This window comes from Marmota monax, unplaced genomic scaffold (assembly GCF_021218885.2).
Source record: "Marmota monax isolate L192 unplaced genomic scaffold, Marmota_monax_Labrador192_F-V1.1 WCK01_AAM20220418_F8-fsc00078, whole genome shotgun sequence".
Taxonomy (NCBI): Eukaryota; Metazoa; Chordata; class Mammalia; order Rodentia; family Sciuridae; genus Marmota; species Marmota monax.
This window is the reverse complement of record NW_026694865.1, coordinates 7008962-7027755: the sequence shown is the minus strand read 5'-3', so window position 1 is coordinate 7027755 and position 18794 is coordinate 7008962. Positions and strand designations below refer to the sequence as shown.

The window sequence follows — 18794 nt, the reverse complement described above, 5'->3', positions numbered from 1 at the left end:
AACCCCACTATTATGTATAATTATAATGCACAAATTAAAAAATTAGCACTCTAATATATATTTTACATCATTAATACTAATTTTTAAATAGCCTTTTAACCTTAGACATGGCATATGAAATGCATTGTTATAATGCCTCGATGGGTATGTATTTTGATGACAAGTTATTATTATAGACTCTAGTCTCATGGAAAACTTGTTTGCCTAGGTGAATATGGGATGCCATGAACATTTGTCCTTTTTCTTATCTTAAAAGTGGTTATACCCAGTTAGGTTTTTTTTTAAAAAATTTGATTGTAAGTAAAACTTGAGTATATTATTATGGCTTGAAGGCTGGGTGCTGGGTACTCTTCAGCCAAAGAAAGAAGCTTAGTTTGTCCAGTGCCAGTCCAAATCAACTGAAAGTACATTTGATAAGGACAAACAAAAGTAAAACAAATATGAAAAGAAGTAAAGTTGGGAGGGATATTGTACAATATGGCAGAAAGAGGGCTAGCATATTATTTAAGAAAAGTGGATGGGGGATGTAGCTCAGTGATAGAGCACTTGCCATGTACAAAACCCTAGATTCCATCCCCAGCAACATCAAACAACAAAAGCAAACAAAAAAGTGCACCCAAGAGATGTTAACTTAAATACAAAAACAGGCAAAGGACATTAAGATAAGCCATGAGGATTCAAATGGCCAGCAGTCTATTGCCCCTAAAAATCAAATGTGGACTTATATTCAAGATGGCATCGATCACAACATTATTTGATGAAACCTGAAAACTAGTTAACTGTCCAACCTTAAGAGAATGATTATGTTGGGATATATCCACATAATAGGGAATTAAGTCATACTGGGTGGGGTGGGCATGCCTGTAATTCCAGCAACTTGGGAGGTTGAGACAGGAAGATCTTGAATTCAAAGCCAGCAACTTAGTGAGGCCGTAAGCAACTCAGTGAGACCCTGTCTCTTAAATAAAATATTTTTTTTAAAGGCTGGGGATGTGGCTCTCTTGGGTTCAATCTTGGTAAAAAAAAAAAAAAAAAAGTCACTAAAAGTAGGATTTTTGTACTTTTGTTGTTGTTTTTGGTATTGCTGGGATTGAACCCAGGGCCTTTTGCGTTCAAGGCAAGTACTGTACCACTGAGCCACATTACCAGCCTCCCAAATGACCAGAATTTCTTTTGGGCTATTCATCCCCCAATTTTTTTTTCTTTTTGGTGTTGGGGATTGAACCCAGGCCTTCATACATGCCAGTCAAGTGCTCTACCACTGAGCTACACCCCCAGCCCTACAATTATTAATGATAGGGAAAACAATGTAGGGAGAAGAACAGGACATAGAGTTTTACATTTGTAGAAGATTAATTTTGCAAAAGAACTGCTGAGGAAGATTAAGGTAATAGGTATGGTAATCAATCTATCTTCAGCTCTCTTAGGACTTAACTGTGTGGTTTTGGGAATGGGCTCCCAGGGGAGATCTGAGAGTAGTTTTGAGTCTCACAGTTACTTAGCTTACTGAGGGAGCACACATCTTTTTTAAAATCATAGTTCTAGTCATACTTACTGGATTGGGATTGAAGGGGGCTGGGTGGAGGGAGAAAAGACAGGTGCTAATGCTCTAGTTGTCCCTGTGTATCCCATTCATCTCCATCTGTCACTGTGACAGACTGCTATCCTAATAATGTTTCATAAAGCATTCTTAGTCATGTTACTTCCAAGATTAGTTGATAGGTCAGAAGTGGAAAGCTGGCTTTATTCATCTGCATATCACAGGAATAGATTCTTTTAGGCATTTTTAAAAGTGATTAAATTTTTACTGACTTTCCTGTTACTTTAGTTTCCCTTGTGAGCTACTAGTAAATTACATTTGTATACATATATTCTTACTGTGTACTGGGTTTTAATCTCTCCTGGATCTTCATCTGGAGATGATTGGTCAGTGGAAAGTGGACTGACCGTTAACAGTTTAGACAACAGTACAAAAGGTGGCTTATGAAGTCACTGTACTGTATAAGAGTGAAGGAAGGAAGTGGTTGTGTAGGAAGGTGGTTGGCAGTTTATGAGGCAAAGGGAAGTTCTAGTTTTGTTTTTACCCAGTTATTTATCTTCTCTCTGTAGTGATTTCTTTTTTTTTTTTTTTTTTGAGATGGGATCTTCTTGCACTTGTTGTCCAGTCTGGTGTCTTGGCTCAAGTGATTCTCCAGCTTCCCCCTCCCTAGTAGCTGGTACTACAGGCATGCACCATCATGTCCAGCAGACAGTGGTTTTGTTTTGTTTTGTTTTTGAAGATTGTGGAAGCAGATAGAGGACAGGACCCACTTTTGGTATAACATGTAGACATATACAACTAAGCACCTTGTTAAACTTTATTAACATAGAAAAGTTGCAGTAGGGACATTATTTACTAATATAAATCTAAATATTGGTAACAGTTTCTTTCCTAGAGGGTGGCCCCATTATGGTGACGAAGCTGTTTGCATGAAAAATTCAAAGTACCCAAATAGATGTCTTTTCACTTTGTTCTGTTGGGTCAGAAAAGGTCTTGTCTCCAAGGAACCAAATCCCTCAGATTTGTTAAGGACATGTTTCATAAAAGTTTCAGGTCTTTTAACTGATTTAGCCTTAGGGTCTGACTTCAAAACCCTGCATTTCCACAATGATAGGCTTTTGAAGCCAGATTCCCAGCTTTCTGTTCATGTGCTGCACAATCCGGCTTTGTTCCCTCTGGTACCGGTCTGGGGATCCACCCCACCCTTGTTTGCCTCGTTTACTAAAGGCCATGTACTGACTGTATTTTCACCATGTGCCTTCTAGGCCAAGCATGACTGGTTTTTATTCTCCTAGCCTGAGAGAATGTGGATGAAAATTTTGTGAATGTGAGAAGGATGAAAAAAGAAGTTATATTCACCAACAGCATTAGATGTAAAGTGTATACCTTGCTTTGCCTGTCATGTGGGTTAGTAACATCTAACACAAGTGAGTTTCAGTTAACAGTTTAGACAACACTACAAAAGTAAACCAGGGTCAGAGCTTGAATTCTGGACTCCAGAGTAGTGTGTCCTGGTCACTAGAATGTGTCTCATCAGCATTTGAAAGAATAAAAGTCTTCAGCGGAGAAGGAGAAATGCATTTGGACAGATTCTTTTGAAAATTATCTGTGCTTACACACACCATTGTTGTTACGTACTTTGGGGTAGGGCATTTCAGCAAGGGTATAGTTTTAGAAATTAAACCTGAATTATATGAACCTATATTAGCTCTGTGATCATTTGAGTAGCAGTACTTTCATTACTATTAATGTTTTGCTGCTAATTGAACTAGCTGACAAGTGATCCTGTTGTCCCCTAAAACACTTGGGGAAACAACCAAGGGACAGAGGGATTGTATTAAAAAAATTTTTTCTAGGCATGTTATTTGTTTTTAATAAGTCTGTTTTATTCAGAGTATCTCACTGTTTTCAGAGTAAACCCCAGTCTCCAAAGAGAACTGCATCTATTCTTCCCATCAACAATGGTTCCAAAGAAAATGGGATTGAGGAAGAACAAGACCAGGAGCCACAGGATCTCTTTGCAGGCAAGTATGGACTCAAAATTGAACCTTCTAAATAGCTTTTTTAAAATTGAAAATGGTATTAGCAACATAACTTTATGTAAGATACTGTAGTGGAAGATTCCAGAATAAAATATATTCCCTTCCATCAAAATTCTTACAAGTTTAGGGAGTAAGACATAAATATATGAGTTAAATTATTAAATAATAATAGAAATAATAGAGGAGTGATAGAAATACAAAATCACAAAAGCTCATAAGAATAAGAGATTTAATGAGATTATTGATTGTAGCAGTGGTTTTAGATTCTTATGACCAAGACTCCTAGTAAGAAATTTTGTGTCATAGTCCAAAATATATGTACTTGTACAAAACTGAAACAACAGATTTTTTTTTTTTTTTTTTTTTAGAGAGAGAGAGTTTAATATTTATTTTTTAGTTTTCGGCGGACACAACATCTTTATATGTCTGTGGTGCTGAGGATTGAACCCAGCACCGCACGCATGCCAGGCGAGTGCGCTACCACTTGAGTCACATCCCCAGCCTTGAAACAACAGATTTAAGTAATTTGACCTTCTAATAAAGTCTAAAATTTTCTATTGTTTCTCTTTTCTTTAATGTTTTTTTTATTGGTTGCTCAAGACAATATAATGATCTTGACATATCATACATTTTCTTTAATGTTCTTTACAACCCCTTGAATTATTTCATAATCCAATAAGCTACAACTTGCAATATAAAAACCACTACTATACAGTAGGTTTTCTCATCCTATTAATATTTTGAGCTAGATAGATCTTTGTTGAGGAAGACTACTCTGTTCTCAACTGGGATTGATTTTGCCTACCAGAAGACATTTGCTAAGTTCATGGAGTTGTTTTAATCATCATAATTGGATGCATTACAGTTATCCAGTTGGTAGAAGCCATGGACGCTGCTAAACACCCTAAAATGCGCAGGACAGCCCTTTACAACAAAAAAATTGTTAAATCCAGAATGTCAGTAATACCAACATAGAAACTGTTTTGTCTAGCGTGATCTTGGAAGACTTCCTGGGAGAGTAGGAGAAAAAAATATTGGACAGGAAGTATAAAGCATAATTAAGGGACGGACATTAAATTAAGAATCAGATTTTATTAGAAGGGCAAATTACCTAAATCGTTTGTTTCAGTTTTGTACATGTATTTTGGATGATGACACAAAATTTCTTAGTGGGAGTCATAAGAGTCTAAAACCACTGCTATAGGGATGGGGATATAGCTCAGTTGGTAGAGTGTTTGCCTTGCATACACAAAGCCCTGGGTTCAGTCCCCAGCATCACACACTCACACACACACACACCAAAAAAGAAGAAAACTACTGCTATAATCAATAATCTCATGTGATCTCTTATTCTTATGAGCTTTTGTGATTTTGTATTTCTATCATTCCTTCCTCTATTATTTAATAATTTAACTCATGTTTAAATTGTTTCTTAAGAGAAGCCGTGGAAGATAGATTGGAAATGTTGTTTAGAAACAGGTTTAGGCGGGGCTGGGATTGTGGCTCAGAGGTAGAGCGCTCACCTAGCATGCATGAGGCCCTGGTTTCGATCCTTAGCACCACATAAAAAAAAATAAAGATGTGTCCACCTATAAGTAAAAAATAAATATTAAAAAAAAGAAAGAAAGAAAGAAACAGGTTCAGGAGGGCTTTACACATCAGTAATTTGGGTTTGAATTTTCATCCTAATGTCAATTAAGAGCCATTGGTAGTTTTAGGTAACAAATGTGATATGGGCAAAGTAATGTTTTAGAAAACTGATGTAGAGAAATTATTATATAAAATGAGTTGCAGTGGACAAAAACAGGAGGCTGTTTAGAAGATGGTTAAAAATCGGTTCAAGAATGAAATGGCAAAGACCAACATAAGGTGATAGAAGTAGTCAAGAAAAGATAAAACTTTTCAAAAGGAAAAGAAATCTGGTGTCAGTTTTGGATGTAATGGATGTCAAAAAAGAAAGAGAGGCTAAGGACCAAATCAAATGGTTCAAGTCCAAGGATTGACAAGATGGTATCATTTTAAGAACCAAATTCTAAAGAAGAAGAAGAAGAAAGGAAAAAAAAAAAAAAACTGGAGTTAGGGGAAGAGTTAGTTTTGGGTTTTGGTATTTTAAATACCAAATATTTTAAGTCTTTTGGAATGCAAAGAGAAATACCCAAGGAGTTTTTTTTCACCTGCGAAAGAGAAAAGAGAAAAGAATTGGAAACGTGGGAATCTTCTTCCTAGAAGTGGTAGTCAAAATTGCCATGTAAATGAGATTCCTAAAAGGAGAGAATAGAGAGCAGGGGGAGATACAAGAGGTTGAAGGGCAAGATCTTAAGAGGACTCTCACATTAGAACTCTGGTAGGAAATTTTTTTTTAATTATTATTTTTTTAAATTTATATATGACAGCAGAATGCACTATAATTCTTATTACACATATAGAGCACAATTTTTCATATCTCTGGTTGTATACAAAGTGTATTCACACCAATTCGTGTCTTCATACATGTACTTTGGATAATAATGACCATCACATTTCATCATCATTTTTAACACCATGTCCCCTCCCTTCCCCTCCAACCCTTCTGCCCTATCTAGAGTTAGTCTATTCCTCCCATGCTCCCTCTCCCTACTCCACTATGAATCAGCCTCCTTATATCAGAGAAAACATTCAACATTTGGTTTTTTGGGACTGGCTAACTTCACTTAGCATTATCTTCTCTAACTCCATCCACTTACCGCAAATGCCATGATTTTAGTCTTTTATTGCTGAGTAATATTCCATTGTGTATAAATGCCACATTTTTTTTTTTTATCCATTCATCTATTGAAGGGCATCTAGGTTGGTTCCACAGTTTGGCTATTATGAATTGTGCTGCTATAAACATTGATGTGACTGTGTCCCTATAGTATGCTGTTTTTAAGTCCTTTGGGTATAGACCCAGGAGAGGGATAGCTGGGTCAAATGCTGGTTCCGTTCCCAATTTTCCAAGAAATCTCCATACTGCTTTCCATATTGGCTGCACCAATTTTCAGTTCCACCAGCAGTGTATGACTGTACCTTTTTCCCCACATCCTTGTCAACACTTATTGTTGTTTGTATTCATAATAGCTGCCATTCTGACTGGAGATGAAATCTTAGAGTAGTTTTGATTTGCATTTCTCTAATTGCTAGCAATGATGAACATTTTTTCATATATTTGTTGACTGATTTTATATCATCTTCTGAGAAATGTCTGTTCAGGTCCTTGGCCCATTTGTTGATTGAACTATTTGTTTTTTTGGTGTTTGACTTTATGAGTTCTTTATATACCCTAGAGATTAGTGCTCTATCTGATATGTGAGGGGTAAAGATTTGATCCCAATATGTAGACTCTCTGTTCACCTCACAGATTGTTTCTTTTGCTGAGAAGAAACTTTTTAGTTTGAGCCCATCCCATTTATTGATTCTTGATTTTAATCCTTGTGCTTTAGGAGTCTTATTAAGGAAGTTGGAGCCTAATCCCACATGATGGAGATTAGGGCCTACTTTTTCTTCTATTAGACACAGGGTCTCTGGTTTAATTCATAGGTCCTTGATTCACTTTGAGTTGAGTTTTGTGCATGGTGAGAGATAGGGGTTAATTTCATTTTGTTACATATGGATTTCCAGTTTTCCCAGCACCATTTGTTGAAGAGGCTATCTTTTCTCCAATGCATGTTTTTGGCACCTTTGTCTAATATAAGATAATTTAAAGACTTGGGAATCAACTTAACGAAAGAGGTGAAAGATCTATATAATGAAAATTAATAGAAACCTAAAGAAAGAAGTCAAAGAAGACCTTAGAAGATGGAAAGATCTACTTTGCTCTTAGATAGGTAGAATTAATATTATCAAAATGACCATACTTCCAAAAGCACTATACAGATTTAATGCAATACTTATCAAAATCCCAATGACATTCCTCATAGAAATAGAAAAGCAATCATGAAATTCATCTGGAAAAATAAGACACCCAGAAGAGCTAAAGCAATCCTTAGCAGGAAGAGTGAAGCAGGTGCATCACTATACCAGACCTTAAACTATACTACAGATTAATAGTAACAAAAACAGCATGGTATTGGCACCAAAACAGACTGGTAGACCAATGTTACAGAATAGAGGACACAGAGACTAACCCACAAAATTATAATTATCTGGTAGGAAATTTTAAAGACATGAGTGGGAAGAAGAGTTTAGAAGAAATACAAAGATTGAGAAGATTTTCCACTTCTTTTATCTCTGAAACTTAAAAGTGCACACTATTCATTTGACAGTGATTATTTTTTTTTATAAAATTTCTGCAGGAGAAATGATATAAATGCAAATAATGAATTCTTTGTTATATGACAGATTGGAAAGGTGAATTTTCTATCTTTGAGATAATTTAACTTGTGTATGAGCTTTCCTTATAAGATGACCTGAAATCTTAGTGTAACAGACTTATCCCCATGCCTAGGCTTTATACATAGTGGATATCTTTATTAAGAACACATTTATCGGGCTGGGAATGTGGCTCAAGCGGTAGCCCGCTCGCCTGGCATGCGTGTGGCCTGAGTTCGATCCTTAGCACCACATACAAACAAAGATGTTGTATCTGCCGAAAACTAAAAAATAAATATTAAAAATTCTCTCTCTCTCTCATAATGATTCTTATTTACTTTATTCCCCTACCAGTTTTATATGTAACCAATACCTGCCTCACTACTAAGAAAGGAACATAAGATATTTCTAAAAAGGAATGTCTAGGGCTGGGATGTAGCTCAGTGGCAAAGCGTCTGCCTTGCATTCGCAAAGCCCTGGGTTCGACCCCCAGTTCCCAAAAAAAAAAAAAAAGGAATGTCTATAATGAGACATTTAGTTTAGGACTTGAATAGCGTCTCAGATGTTTTATTTAGTCATTTATTTTATTTTTGTGGTACTGGAGGTTGAACCTAGGGCTATTCTACCAACTAAGCTACATCCCCAGCCTTGTTAAATTTTGAGCTTGTATCTTGCTAAGTTGCCAAGGTTGGCCTTCAACTTGTAATCTTGTCTTCAACTCCCCAATAAGTGGGATTATAGGCATGAACCAACATGATATTGACTATAGAAATTTAAATGTTCTGATATATTTTCTACATCATTAGTCTAGTGATGATCAGAATCTTATGGAGCCCAAAGGCTTTTTCCATTACTCTTATCAGGAGTTCAAAGAAAAAAAAGCGTATTTTAATGTAAGTTTGAGCATCTTTGTTACATGAATTCCATAGAAAATATACAGCTTTTCAAAAGGTTCTTACTAGCACTCAAGCCAAACATTTTGAATTAGCAGTAGCACTTCCTGTCTGTTTCATTTCCAAACACACACATATATTATTTATGTGGAACCTGCATGATGGGAATATCCTTCACGCACTCCACTGGTTGTTTGTTTCAAAGACTCCTGACAACCTAACATGTTCATTATGTATATTTTTTTTCTGTTTTATACTCCTACTCCATGGTCAGATTATATTACTACTGTTTTATCTTTCCTGATAGGGATCAGGTTCTTTTCTAACAATGTGGCACATGATTCACATTTAATGATTAGCACACTGACCTAGAACTTGATTATGTTTTCTGGATCCCTATCTCTGTTTTTTTTCTTAGCTTCAAATGAAAATCTAAAAGAGGAAAAGAAATAGCTTCTTTGAAGTTCCTAAGATGAATTGAACATCTACTGATCAGACCAAACCTGAATGATATTTATGTTTTTCTTTACTAAAAAGAACAACAACAACAAAAGCTAGGTTTAGAACATCTAGCTTTATTGCTCCAAGTTGAAAGTACATCCTTTTTTATTTGCATAAGAACTTTTAATGTCTAAAAATGGTACATAATGCTATTTTAAACGTTCCCTCTCTGGAACATTTAGACAATGAGTTGTTCTGCTCAACTGAGTTTTTCTCAGATAGACAAAAGTAGCTCTTAAGCACTACTTAGATCAGACAGATTTTTAGGTATTACAGGTATAATTTTTTCCTCTTTGGATGCATGTTTTAATGCAATTCAATCTTTATAAGGATATCTAAACTATAATTTTTGAACAATTCTTAAGTGTTAAAATAACAATGATGTCCTCAGGTGTAGCAGACTTCCCTTTCCTGAATATTAATAACTGTTTGTTATCTTGAGTCCATTTTTTCTGGCTTACATTTTTCCTGACTCTCATTTGATGTTTGTTTTTTTTTTTTTTTTTTTTTGTCAGTATGCTTTCCTCTTCTTACACATTGATTTGTAAAGCAGATAACCAAACATTGTCCTTTTATAAAAAATTATAATGAGATAAATAGGCTTCATGTCAGGTTATAAAGGAATACCCCTGAGAATAAAATTAATTAGTACACTTATTTTGGCTATGGAATCTTTTTGCTTGATCCGTTTTTTTGTTTGTTTGTTTGCAGTATTGGGGATTGAACTCAGGGCTTTACACATGCTAGGCAAGTGCTTTGCTACTGAGCTTTATCACAGTTCTTTTTCACATTTGTATTTTGAAATGGTCTTTTTTTTTTTAAGTTTGCCTAGCGGCCTGGAACTTTTGATCCTTCCACCTCAGCCTCCCAGGTAGCTGGAATTATAGGCCTGCCCCACCTCCTGGCTTGATTCCTAGTTCTTGACTAAATTCTAGATGGGAGAGTGTGACCAAGTAGTTGTGGTTGGAAGGAAAAAGGAGAAGTTGCTCTACTAATAAGGCTGTGCTAAAAGAACACTTTCCTCATGTTCTTTCCCTTTTATCCATGTAAAATTTTGTGACTCTTGCTCTCTTAATCTGAGAGCCACCAAGTATTTACTTAAGAGTGCTTGCTGATGTTCTTATGAGTCAGGCTGTTGAACTGAAGTTCAGCTTTCAAAGACCCATTATTGACCTTTATTTAAAAATATCAACTGTTTTCAGATGCCACAGTGGAGCTATCCCTGGACAGCACACAAAATAATCAGAAGACGGTACCAGCCAAAACACTCATTTCTCTTCCTCCACAGGAAGCCACAAATTCTTCTAAGCCCCAGCCAAGCTATGAGGAGGTGAGAATCTGTGCTACTGGTCTGGTTGCTTTTGGATTTTTAGACTGTGTTGTCACTAGTTTGAAGTTAGTTGAGTATAAACCTTGAGAAAACATTTATGATTCCTGAAGGAGACCTGCTGTGATTAATAGACAGCTAGAATCCTGTAAAGAACCCTTTCTTAAACGGTCTGTTACCCAGAAGACAGCACAGAGGCTTTCATGTAGTCTTTCTTTCTTTCTTTACTCCCTCCTTAGCCTGAAAGAGGCAAGTCTTCCAAAATCTAGTAGTTATTCATTGTCATCCAAATGAGATTTCAAGGGGATAGATGTAACAATGACCTGTGAACTGGCTCCCAACTTAAAATTGTGGGCATTGGTTCACTGAAATTATTGGGAATGGACAGAGCTGAACACGTATATATAGAAAGGTATATCTTTATTTTATTATATGGATATATAGTAATGGATAAAATTAATTTCACATCAACTCGCATGACTTATTTTTTCTTTAAAAAGCTAGAGGAAGAAGAACAGGAGGATCACTTTGATTTGACAGTTGGTATTACTGATCCGGAGAAGATAGGTAAGTGCCCTTGGGACTCCTTGTGATATTAGGATGGGGACAGGTAGAAAGTGTGGGTAGCTAATTTGGGGATGGCTACCTGCAGAGCCGAACCAGCTGTAAAAATATAACCCTAGCTATACTTCAAAGACCAGAGACACCAGTTACGCAGTACTTAGTTTTTCTGTGCTTTAAGAAGAAAAAGTGGAGACATCAAATATTATTAGAATCCCTTTTTTTAAAAAATAATTTTTTATACTTTATTTTATTTATCTTTATGTGGTGCTGAGGATCGAACCCAGGGCCTCGAATGTGCTAGGTGTGCACTCTACTGTTGAGCCACAATCCCAGCCCCTAGAATCCCTTTTTTAAAACTCAAATATTACCTTCTCCTTCAGAGTTGCTAAGACCATTTACTCCCTTTTTATTTTTTATAATTGTTTTATTTATTTATTAAAAATATTTAATGTTTATTTGCTGAGGATTGAATCCAGGGCTTCCCACATGCTAGGTGAGCGCTCTACTGCTTAGCCACACCCCCAGCCCCTTATTTATTTATTTTTATACATTGCTTAGGATCGAACCTAGTGCCTCATATATGCTAGGCAAGTACTGTGCCACTGAGCTACAGCCCCAACCCTTTACTCCATTTTTAGATCATAAATTCCATATAAGTAGTTTAAAATATATGTTAGAATTCTGAGATATGGGTGCTCACATTGGTAGCACATATACTTAAATTGGAAAGATACAGAGAAGATTAGCATAGCTTTTGTGCAAGGATGACATGCAAATTCACAAAGCATTCCATATTTATTTTTAAAAAGTAAAATTTAAAAAATAAAATTCCTCAAGAAATTTGAAACTTTTGCTATACATAACATTTGTCATTTGCGTTGGTATTCTAAATGAGATGGGGAAGTTGGCATCCTCTTCCCATAGATGAAAGACTAAGCATGGTCAAACTAAAGTTAGATTTTCAAAAAAGGTAATACTTAACTTTGGCCAGACTTGAATTTTTAGGATAACTTTCCCCTCTCCCAGGTTTGTGAGTGTTATTAGCAGAAAATAATAGACCTTGACTTTCCTTGTGCCAGGTATAGATAGTCCCTTACAGAAAAGGCTATTTTAGAGCTTTGTCCTCCTAAACAAAGAGTGATGTTCATATGGTTAAGAAGACAAATGTAATAATTAAAAGAAAAAATATAATTCCTAACTTTTTGTCTTTTTTAGAGCTAGAAGCAGAAATTTTGTGAAGTCTAATTCCATGCCTCTCTCTCAGATCTTTATAGCCTTAGGTGTTCTTTGGCTTGTAGATATTTCATTCCGATGTCTACCTTCATTGTCACATGGCATTTTTTCTAAGTGTTTCCATATCATCTCTCCTTTATGCATGTATAGCTCTTCATCTGACTTTCCCTATTTTTATAAGGACACCACTCACACTGGAGGAGGACTTACCCTGATGTCCTCATTTTAACTTGATTATATCTGTAAAGGCCATGTTTTCAAATAAGGTCACATGCTGAGGTACTAAGAATTAGGACTTTCAACATATCATTTTGGAGGGGCATAATTTGCCCTACAGTAGGATAATTTAAATGTCTTATGGATTAAATTTATTTGAACACAAATCACTCTTGGTAATAATCTTTTATCCCCCTGGATTCTTAATCATGTGATGCCAAGAAACCAACTTATTAAAACATATTCATATTAGGGCCTTTTTTCTTTTTTAGTTGTAGATGGACACAAAACATTTATTTATTTATTTTTATGTGGTGCTGAGGATTGAACCTCGTGCCTCACACATACCAGGCAAGTGCTCTACCAATGAGCTACAACCATATCCCAGGGTCTGATTTTTTAACAAAACTTTACGTATGGGCTGTATTCAACATGTGCTTCTTTGGCCCACACACCACTATAGAAATTAGAATCCTACTTTGACCAGGATACTCTTTTTAGAACTTGGTAATTTATATATGCCATTTTTACTTCTCAGAAATTATTTAAGAAATTTATGTAAATTTTAAGACTCTTGTATTATTACCCCATTTCCACATCTTATGTACTCTGTCCATATGTAAACAGTATGTCTTTTTTCACACATATTACCTTAGTAAAAGTGGCTGACACATAGGCAGAATATCTGAAGATCATGCTGGCACTAAATTATGAAACTGGCCTTTTGGACATTGGAACATAACTACTTCAACAGTGAATAAAATTTTGAATATATTTCTATAAAGTAAATTTAGCTTTTTTCCTTCCAGTGGTGAATATCCTTAGTAATATTAGGCAACGTAGTACAAATGGCTTAGAAGAGAACTAAAGGTGTGGTAATCAGCATAAAATAATTTCTAAAGCTTAGCTTAAATTAGCTTAATTTCTGTTTTGTACATTACTCATTTGTTAGATGTTGAGAAGATAGAGCAGGCCTGCCCTCTAGTCCTGTATAATCTCCAGCTTCTCTGTGCACTTCCAGCCATCTTTTTGAAACCAAGTTGTTGTATGTGACCTTTTGATCCAGTACTGCTCCTTCTTCCCCTGACCCCCACCCAGAACTAATTCAGGAGTTTAAGCAAGAACTAATTATTAACCTAGGCTTTCCTGTTTGATGTGGGGAGGAATCCAGGGACAAGGGAGGAAGGGGACAAAACCAACCCAAGATGCCATGGTCCAGCACTGGAGCTGTGACTCTGTGGATTCCAATGTATGTCTTTTCAGTGCTTAAGGAGTCAATGGTGCCTTTATCTCCCTAAGTGGTCTGGGTCAGAACACTACCACAGAGAAAAACAGTTGCTTGAATCCCAGATTATTTAACAATCAAAGGCTTTTTCATAAAAATAATTCCTCAGGAAAGGGAGATTTTTGTGACATCAGGCAGCCCAAGTGTCTTCCTGCCAGGCCCTTTACTCTGGGTGAATATGCTAGATCAGAGAGGTCAGTGTCCCCCAGTCCCAGTGGAGGGGGCCATGATTGTATTTCTGAAAGAGCAAACCAAGCCCAGAGCTAGCCTAGGGTAGAACTACTTGTTTCCTTTTACATCAGTTGCTTCCTTCTCCTCTTGCTTTATACAGCAAGAGAATTGTTTGATTTTGGACAGATGTGTGTAACCAGCCCAAATATTGGCATGGTAACAACTGATGGATTGTCAGTATCCAGTGCTGCTTTGTGGAGGTTATAAATGGAGCCTGGTTTTGGAACAGGAGGCTAACTCTCTTGTCTAACTCAGACTGGGGCCCAGCCAGCATCTGTGGGGGGCATTATATGTGCCATAGAGGCCCTGAGGTGAAGTAGGAACTGGATTCTAGGATCACATGTAAAGCTTGGAGTTAAAACAAATCCTTTTTATGTAGGGTTCCTGTGCTTATGATTCCTGGTTAAATGTTACTGAATTTACACTGCTTTGGTTTAAAGGATAATCCTTTCTTGCTTTCTTGTTCTCCTCAGGGGATGGTATGAATGCCTATGTGGCCTACAAAGTTACAACACAGGTGAGTCCCAGTGACCCTGCTTATTACTGCACCATTCATACCAAGGTCATCATTCAGATTATTCTGGGTATCTTTTGGTTTCTTTGCCCACATTTTCCCCTCATGTTTAGAAATCCCCTTTTATACTAAGATAACCTTATCTGGATACTCCACACTGAGCCTTTCCATCATTATTCCAGAGGTCTAACATTTCAGTGTGAAATGTTGTTAAATTTTATTAAGATGTGCCGTGTATCTGATTTATCCCCATTCCCCTTAGGAACTGTGTGGTGTGGAGCTAGTTTCATGGGCTTCCCCAAGCCAAGAGTAGTTTACCTGTTTAGAAATTCTGAGGTCAACCAGTTATGATGACACATGTCTGTAATCACAGTTTCTTGGCAGGGTGAGACAGGAGAAACCTAAGTTGGAGACCAGTCTGGGCAACTTAGTGAGACCCTATCTCAAAATAATTTTTAAAAGATGGGGTGGGGGCACAGCTGAGGCATAACTCAGTGGTAGTATGCTTGCCTAGCATGTGTGAGTGCTTACCTAGAATGTGAGTTCAATCCCTAGTGCCACAAAAAAACAAAAAATAAATAAATAAAAAACAGTTGAGCCCAGTGCAGTGGCATATCCCTATAATCCCAGAGACTGGGAGGCTGAGGCAAGAGCATTTCAAGTTGTAGGTCAGCCTCATCACCTTAGCAAGACCCTGTCTTAAACAAACAAACAAATTTAAAAGGGCTGGGGATGTAGTTCAGTGGTAAAGCACTCCTGGGTTCAATCCTCAGTACCACCACAAAGACCTCAGCTCTTCTTAGGTTTTTAATAGAGAGCTGCTTTTAATACTTTAACTTTTTTTTCCCCTTCAAGTCTGGTATTACTTTTTAATATACAGATATATTTTAGCAATAGATCCTGGAATGGCAGATTTAATATAATTTTATTTGCATAACAGTCTAGTATGGTGGTGTATGTCAGTAACCCGTGACTCAGGAGGTTGAGGCAGGAGGATCACTTGAGCCAGGGAGTTTAAGACCACTCTGTCTCAAAAATAAAACTAAAATGAAACTTATGTAATGTTTATGCAAGTTATAAAGCAAAATAAAATTAAGCCTAGAACATATAACCAGTTATAAGAAGAGTACCATTGACTGTATCTTCATGTTTCTCCCTGTCATGTCTCCTCCTCATATCTTAGAGGTGACCACTCTCCTGAGTTCTCTTTTTCCCTTTATAAAAAATCTTAATTGCCATGCACAGAGATACACACCTGGAATCCCATTGGCCCGGGAGGCTGAGGCAGAATGATCACAAGTTCAAAGCCAGCCTCAGCAACTTACTGAGACCTTGTCTCAAAATAAAAAAATAAAATAAAAAGGGCTGAGTATGTAGTTCAGTGGTTAAGCGCCTCTGGGTTCAATCCCTAGTACTATTAAATAAATAAACAAACAAATATAATCTTTATATATGTATCTCTGAATAATATACCAATTTGCTTTCATTTTTAATTTCATAAAAATACTATCATGCTATGTGCAGTTGCTCATGCCAGCTACTCAGAAGGCTACACAGGAAAATTACAAATTCAAGGCCAACTTTGGAAATGTAGTGTGACTGAGTCTCCAAGTAAAAAATAAAAAGGGCTGGGGGTGTATCTCAGTGTTAGAATGCTCACCTATTATGCATGAGGCTCTGGGTTCAATCCCCAGTATTGAAAGTACATACATCATGCTGAAAATAGTACTTTTAAACTTAGCATTGTTTCTCAAAACCATTCTTATAGGGCATAGCTGTAGTTAGTCCATTGTGTGGTAGTATATCTGTTTTCCTGTCATGAGACATGTTTCCAGTTTTTGTTTCTATGAACTCTGTACTTTCTTGCATGTCTCTAGCATACCCATGGAGGAGTTTCTCTAGGGTACATAACTAGGAATAGTTTCCCTTTGTCATACGTACTGCAGATGTTGAATTTAAGGAATACAAACTTTTTTTTTTTACATTTGTTTTTTTTTTAATATTTTTTATTTTTATTTTTTTTAATATTTTATTTTTCAGTTCTCGGCAGACACAACATCTTTGTTTGTATGTGGTGCTGAGGATCGAACCCGGGCCGCATGCATGCCATGCGAGCGCGCTACCGCTTGAGCCACATCCCCAGCCCTTTTTTACATTTGTTAACTCCCAATTTGTATTAAAAAATACACACACACACACCAATTAATACTTCTATTAGCAGTGTATAAAAGCTCCCATCGATTTACTTTCTTGCCAGCAATTGGCTAGGCCATCCTTATTAAATTTTACATCTCTGGTTAGTCCTTTTTTTACTCTCACTCTCCTTTGTATTGTCTTTTTACTGCTGTTGGCCTGTCTTGTGTGAGCTCGAGATCCCATGACACTACAGAGGTTAGTGTCTACAGCTTAGACATATCATCTGATTCCTCCCTACCCCTCTTAGAAACATTCTTTCATTAGTCTCATTTTTTAGTTTGCCTGCTGTGATTTATTTATTTATTTTTTAATTTATTTTTTAGTTTTAGGTGGACACGATATCTTTATTTTACATTTATGTGGTGCTAAGAATTGAACCCAGGCCATGAGGCCTGGGACGCCTCGGCTGGTACCCGTGGGCGAGTTCCTCTCTAGCTCCAGTCTTAACGCGGTGCTCGGACTGTAGCTGTGTCCGTGTGTTATGATGCCGTCTCGTACTAATCTGGCTACTGGAATCCCCAGTAGTAAAGTAAAATACTCAAGGCTCTCCAGCACAGATGATGGCTACATTGACCTTCAGTTTAAGAAAAGCCCTCCTAAGATCCCTTATAAGGCCATTGCACTTGCCACTGTGCTGTTTTTGATTGGCGCCTTTCTCATTATCATAGGCTCCCTCCTGCTGTCAGGCTACATTAGCAAAGGGGGGGCAGACCGGGCCGTTCCTGTCCTGATTATTGGCATTCTGGTGTTCCTGCCAGGATTTTACCATCTGCGCATCGCCTACTATGCGTCTAAAGGCTACCGGGGTTACTCCTATGATGACATTCCAGACTTTGATGACTAACACTCACTTCAGCCCTGAGACAAATCACAGTGGAACTAAACTCAGCTTTAAGATATTGAACAGAAACTATGGCTAAGGGCTGAGGAATTATGCAGTTTGCAGATGTTTGACAAAACAATGGCCAGAGTTTATGGTTCCATCCTAAAAATGTTCATTGAGCTTAATTAGCTAATTAGGAAACGCTGTTTTTCATCTGGCCGTGGCAAAACTCAACAAGTTTTTCCACATGTATCATGGAAGAATAGCAATGCTAATTGGGAAAACAGGAGATTATCCTGTAGTGGAAAGTGTTACCATTCCCACCCTCTTTATATTGAGCATTTCTTTTAAATAGTCTTCTTTGTCAATTTGTTATTGTAGCAAATGGAAGAGTGTGGTATGTCTAATTTCTTAGTTACTAAGTAATTTATTTTTAAAATATCAAAAGATCTTATCCCCTACACTTAACTCTACTTTCACATTCTGGTGGAAGACCTCCCTAAAACCACATGTTGGTGTGGCTCCATCTGTAATATTTTTTGCTTTGTTTCTTAGTGACAGGAACCAGGAATTTTTTGAGCCACAGAGTAAGTTTTCAAAGTATAAGCACTGTCTCTGATAACCAATCCTTGACCAGCTCTGATCTTGTTTCCCAATAGGATGGCCTGCATATAATTTGGGTCATTCTATCCTTTGTAGATCAAGATGTTCTATATATCATGCCTTTAAAGACTGAACTTTTGGCTGTTCCCTAATGAAAAAAAATGAAGATAAGTGGTTGCTATTTAGAGTGTATAACTCTATTGGTAGCACCTGGTACTATAGTGTCATTCTGCTGAAGATCTCAAGACTTGGCTTGGATCCCTAGAGGACCACATCCTTAGGTTGATTCTATTTCTTTGCTTGAAAAAGTGACTTATATTCAAAAGAAATTAAAATGTCAGAATCCAAAAAAAAAAAAAAAAAAAGAATTGAACCCAGTGCCTCATGCATTCTAGGCGAGCAATCTACCACTGAGCCATAACCCCAGCCCCTGTCTGCTTTAATTCCAGCAACTAATACCTTATTACATGAGTCAATAAAGGATGAAATGTTTATTGAAG

General features: G+C 36.9%; 2 protein-coding genes and 1 non-coding gene across 8 annotated transcripts in view; all 3 read left to right on the top strand.

Moving 5' to 3' along the window:
- Snx1 (sorting nexin 1) overlaps positions 1-18794 on the top strand; it is a 53057-nt gene that overhangs the window by 12172 nt on the left and 22091 nt on the right. For all 6 annotated transcript variants that reach the window (XM_046426576.2, XM_046426578.2, XM_058573297.1 and 3 more), the window contains exons 2-5: positions 3453-3564; positions 10505-10632; positions 11130-11196; positions 14632-14675. In XM_046426576.2, the coding sequence (XP_046282532.1) occupies positions 3453-3564; positions 10505-10632; positions 11130-11196; positions 14632-14675 (351 nt within the window). The remainder of the gene's footprint in view (positions 1-3452; positions 3565-10504; positions 10633-11129; positions 11197-14631; positions 14676-18794) is intronic.
- On the top strand, positions 11886-11992 carry LOC124080677 (U6 spliceosomal RNA). Its single transcript, XR_006847764.1, has one exon. It is a non-coding gene; the product is annotated as a U6 spliceosomal RNA (small nuclear RNA).
- On the top strand, positions 17256-18475 carry LOC124080593 (transmembrane protein 230). Its single transcript, XM_046426580.1, has one exon. It carries the CDS (start codon positions 17350-17352, stop codon positions 17710-17712), a length of 363 nt encoding a protein of 120 aa, XP_046282536.1. The 5' UTR covers positions 17256-17349; the 3' UTR covers positions 17713-18475.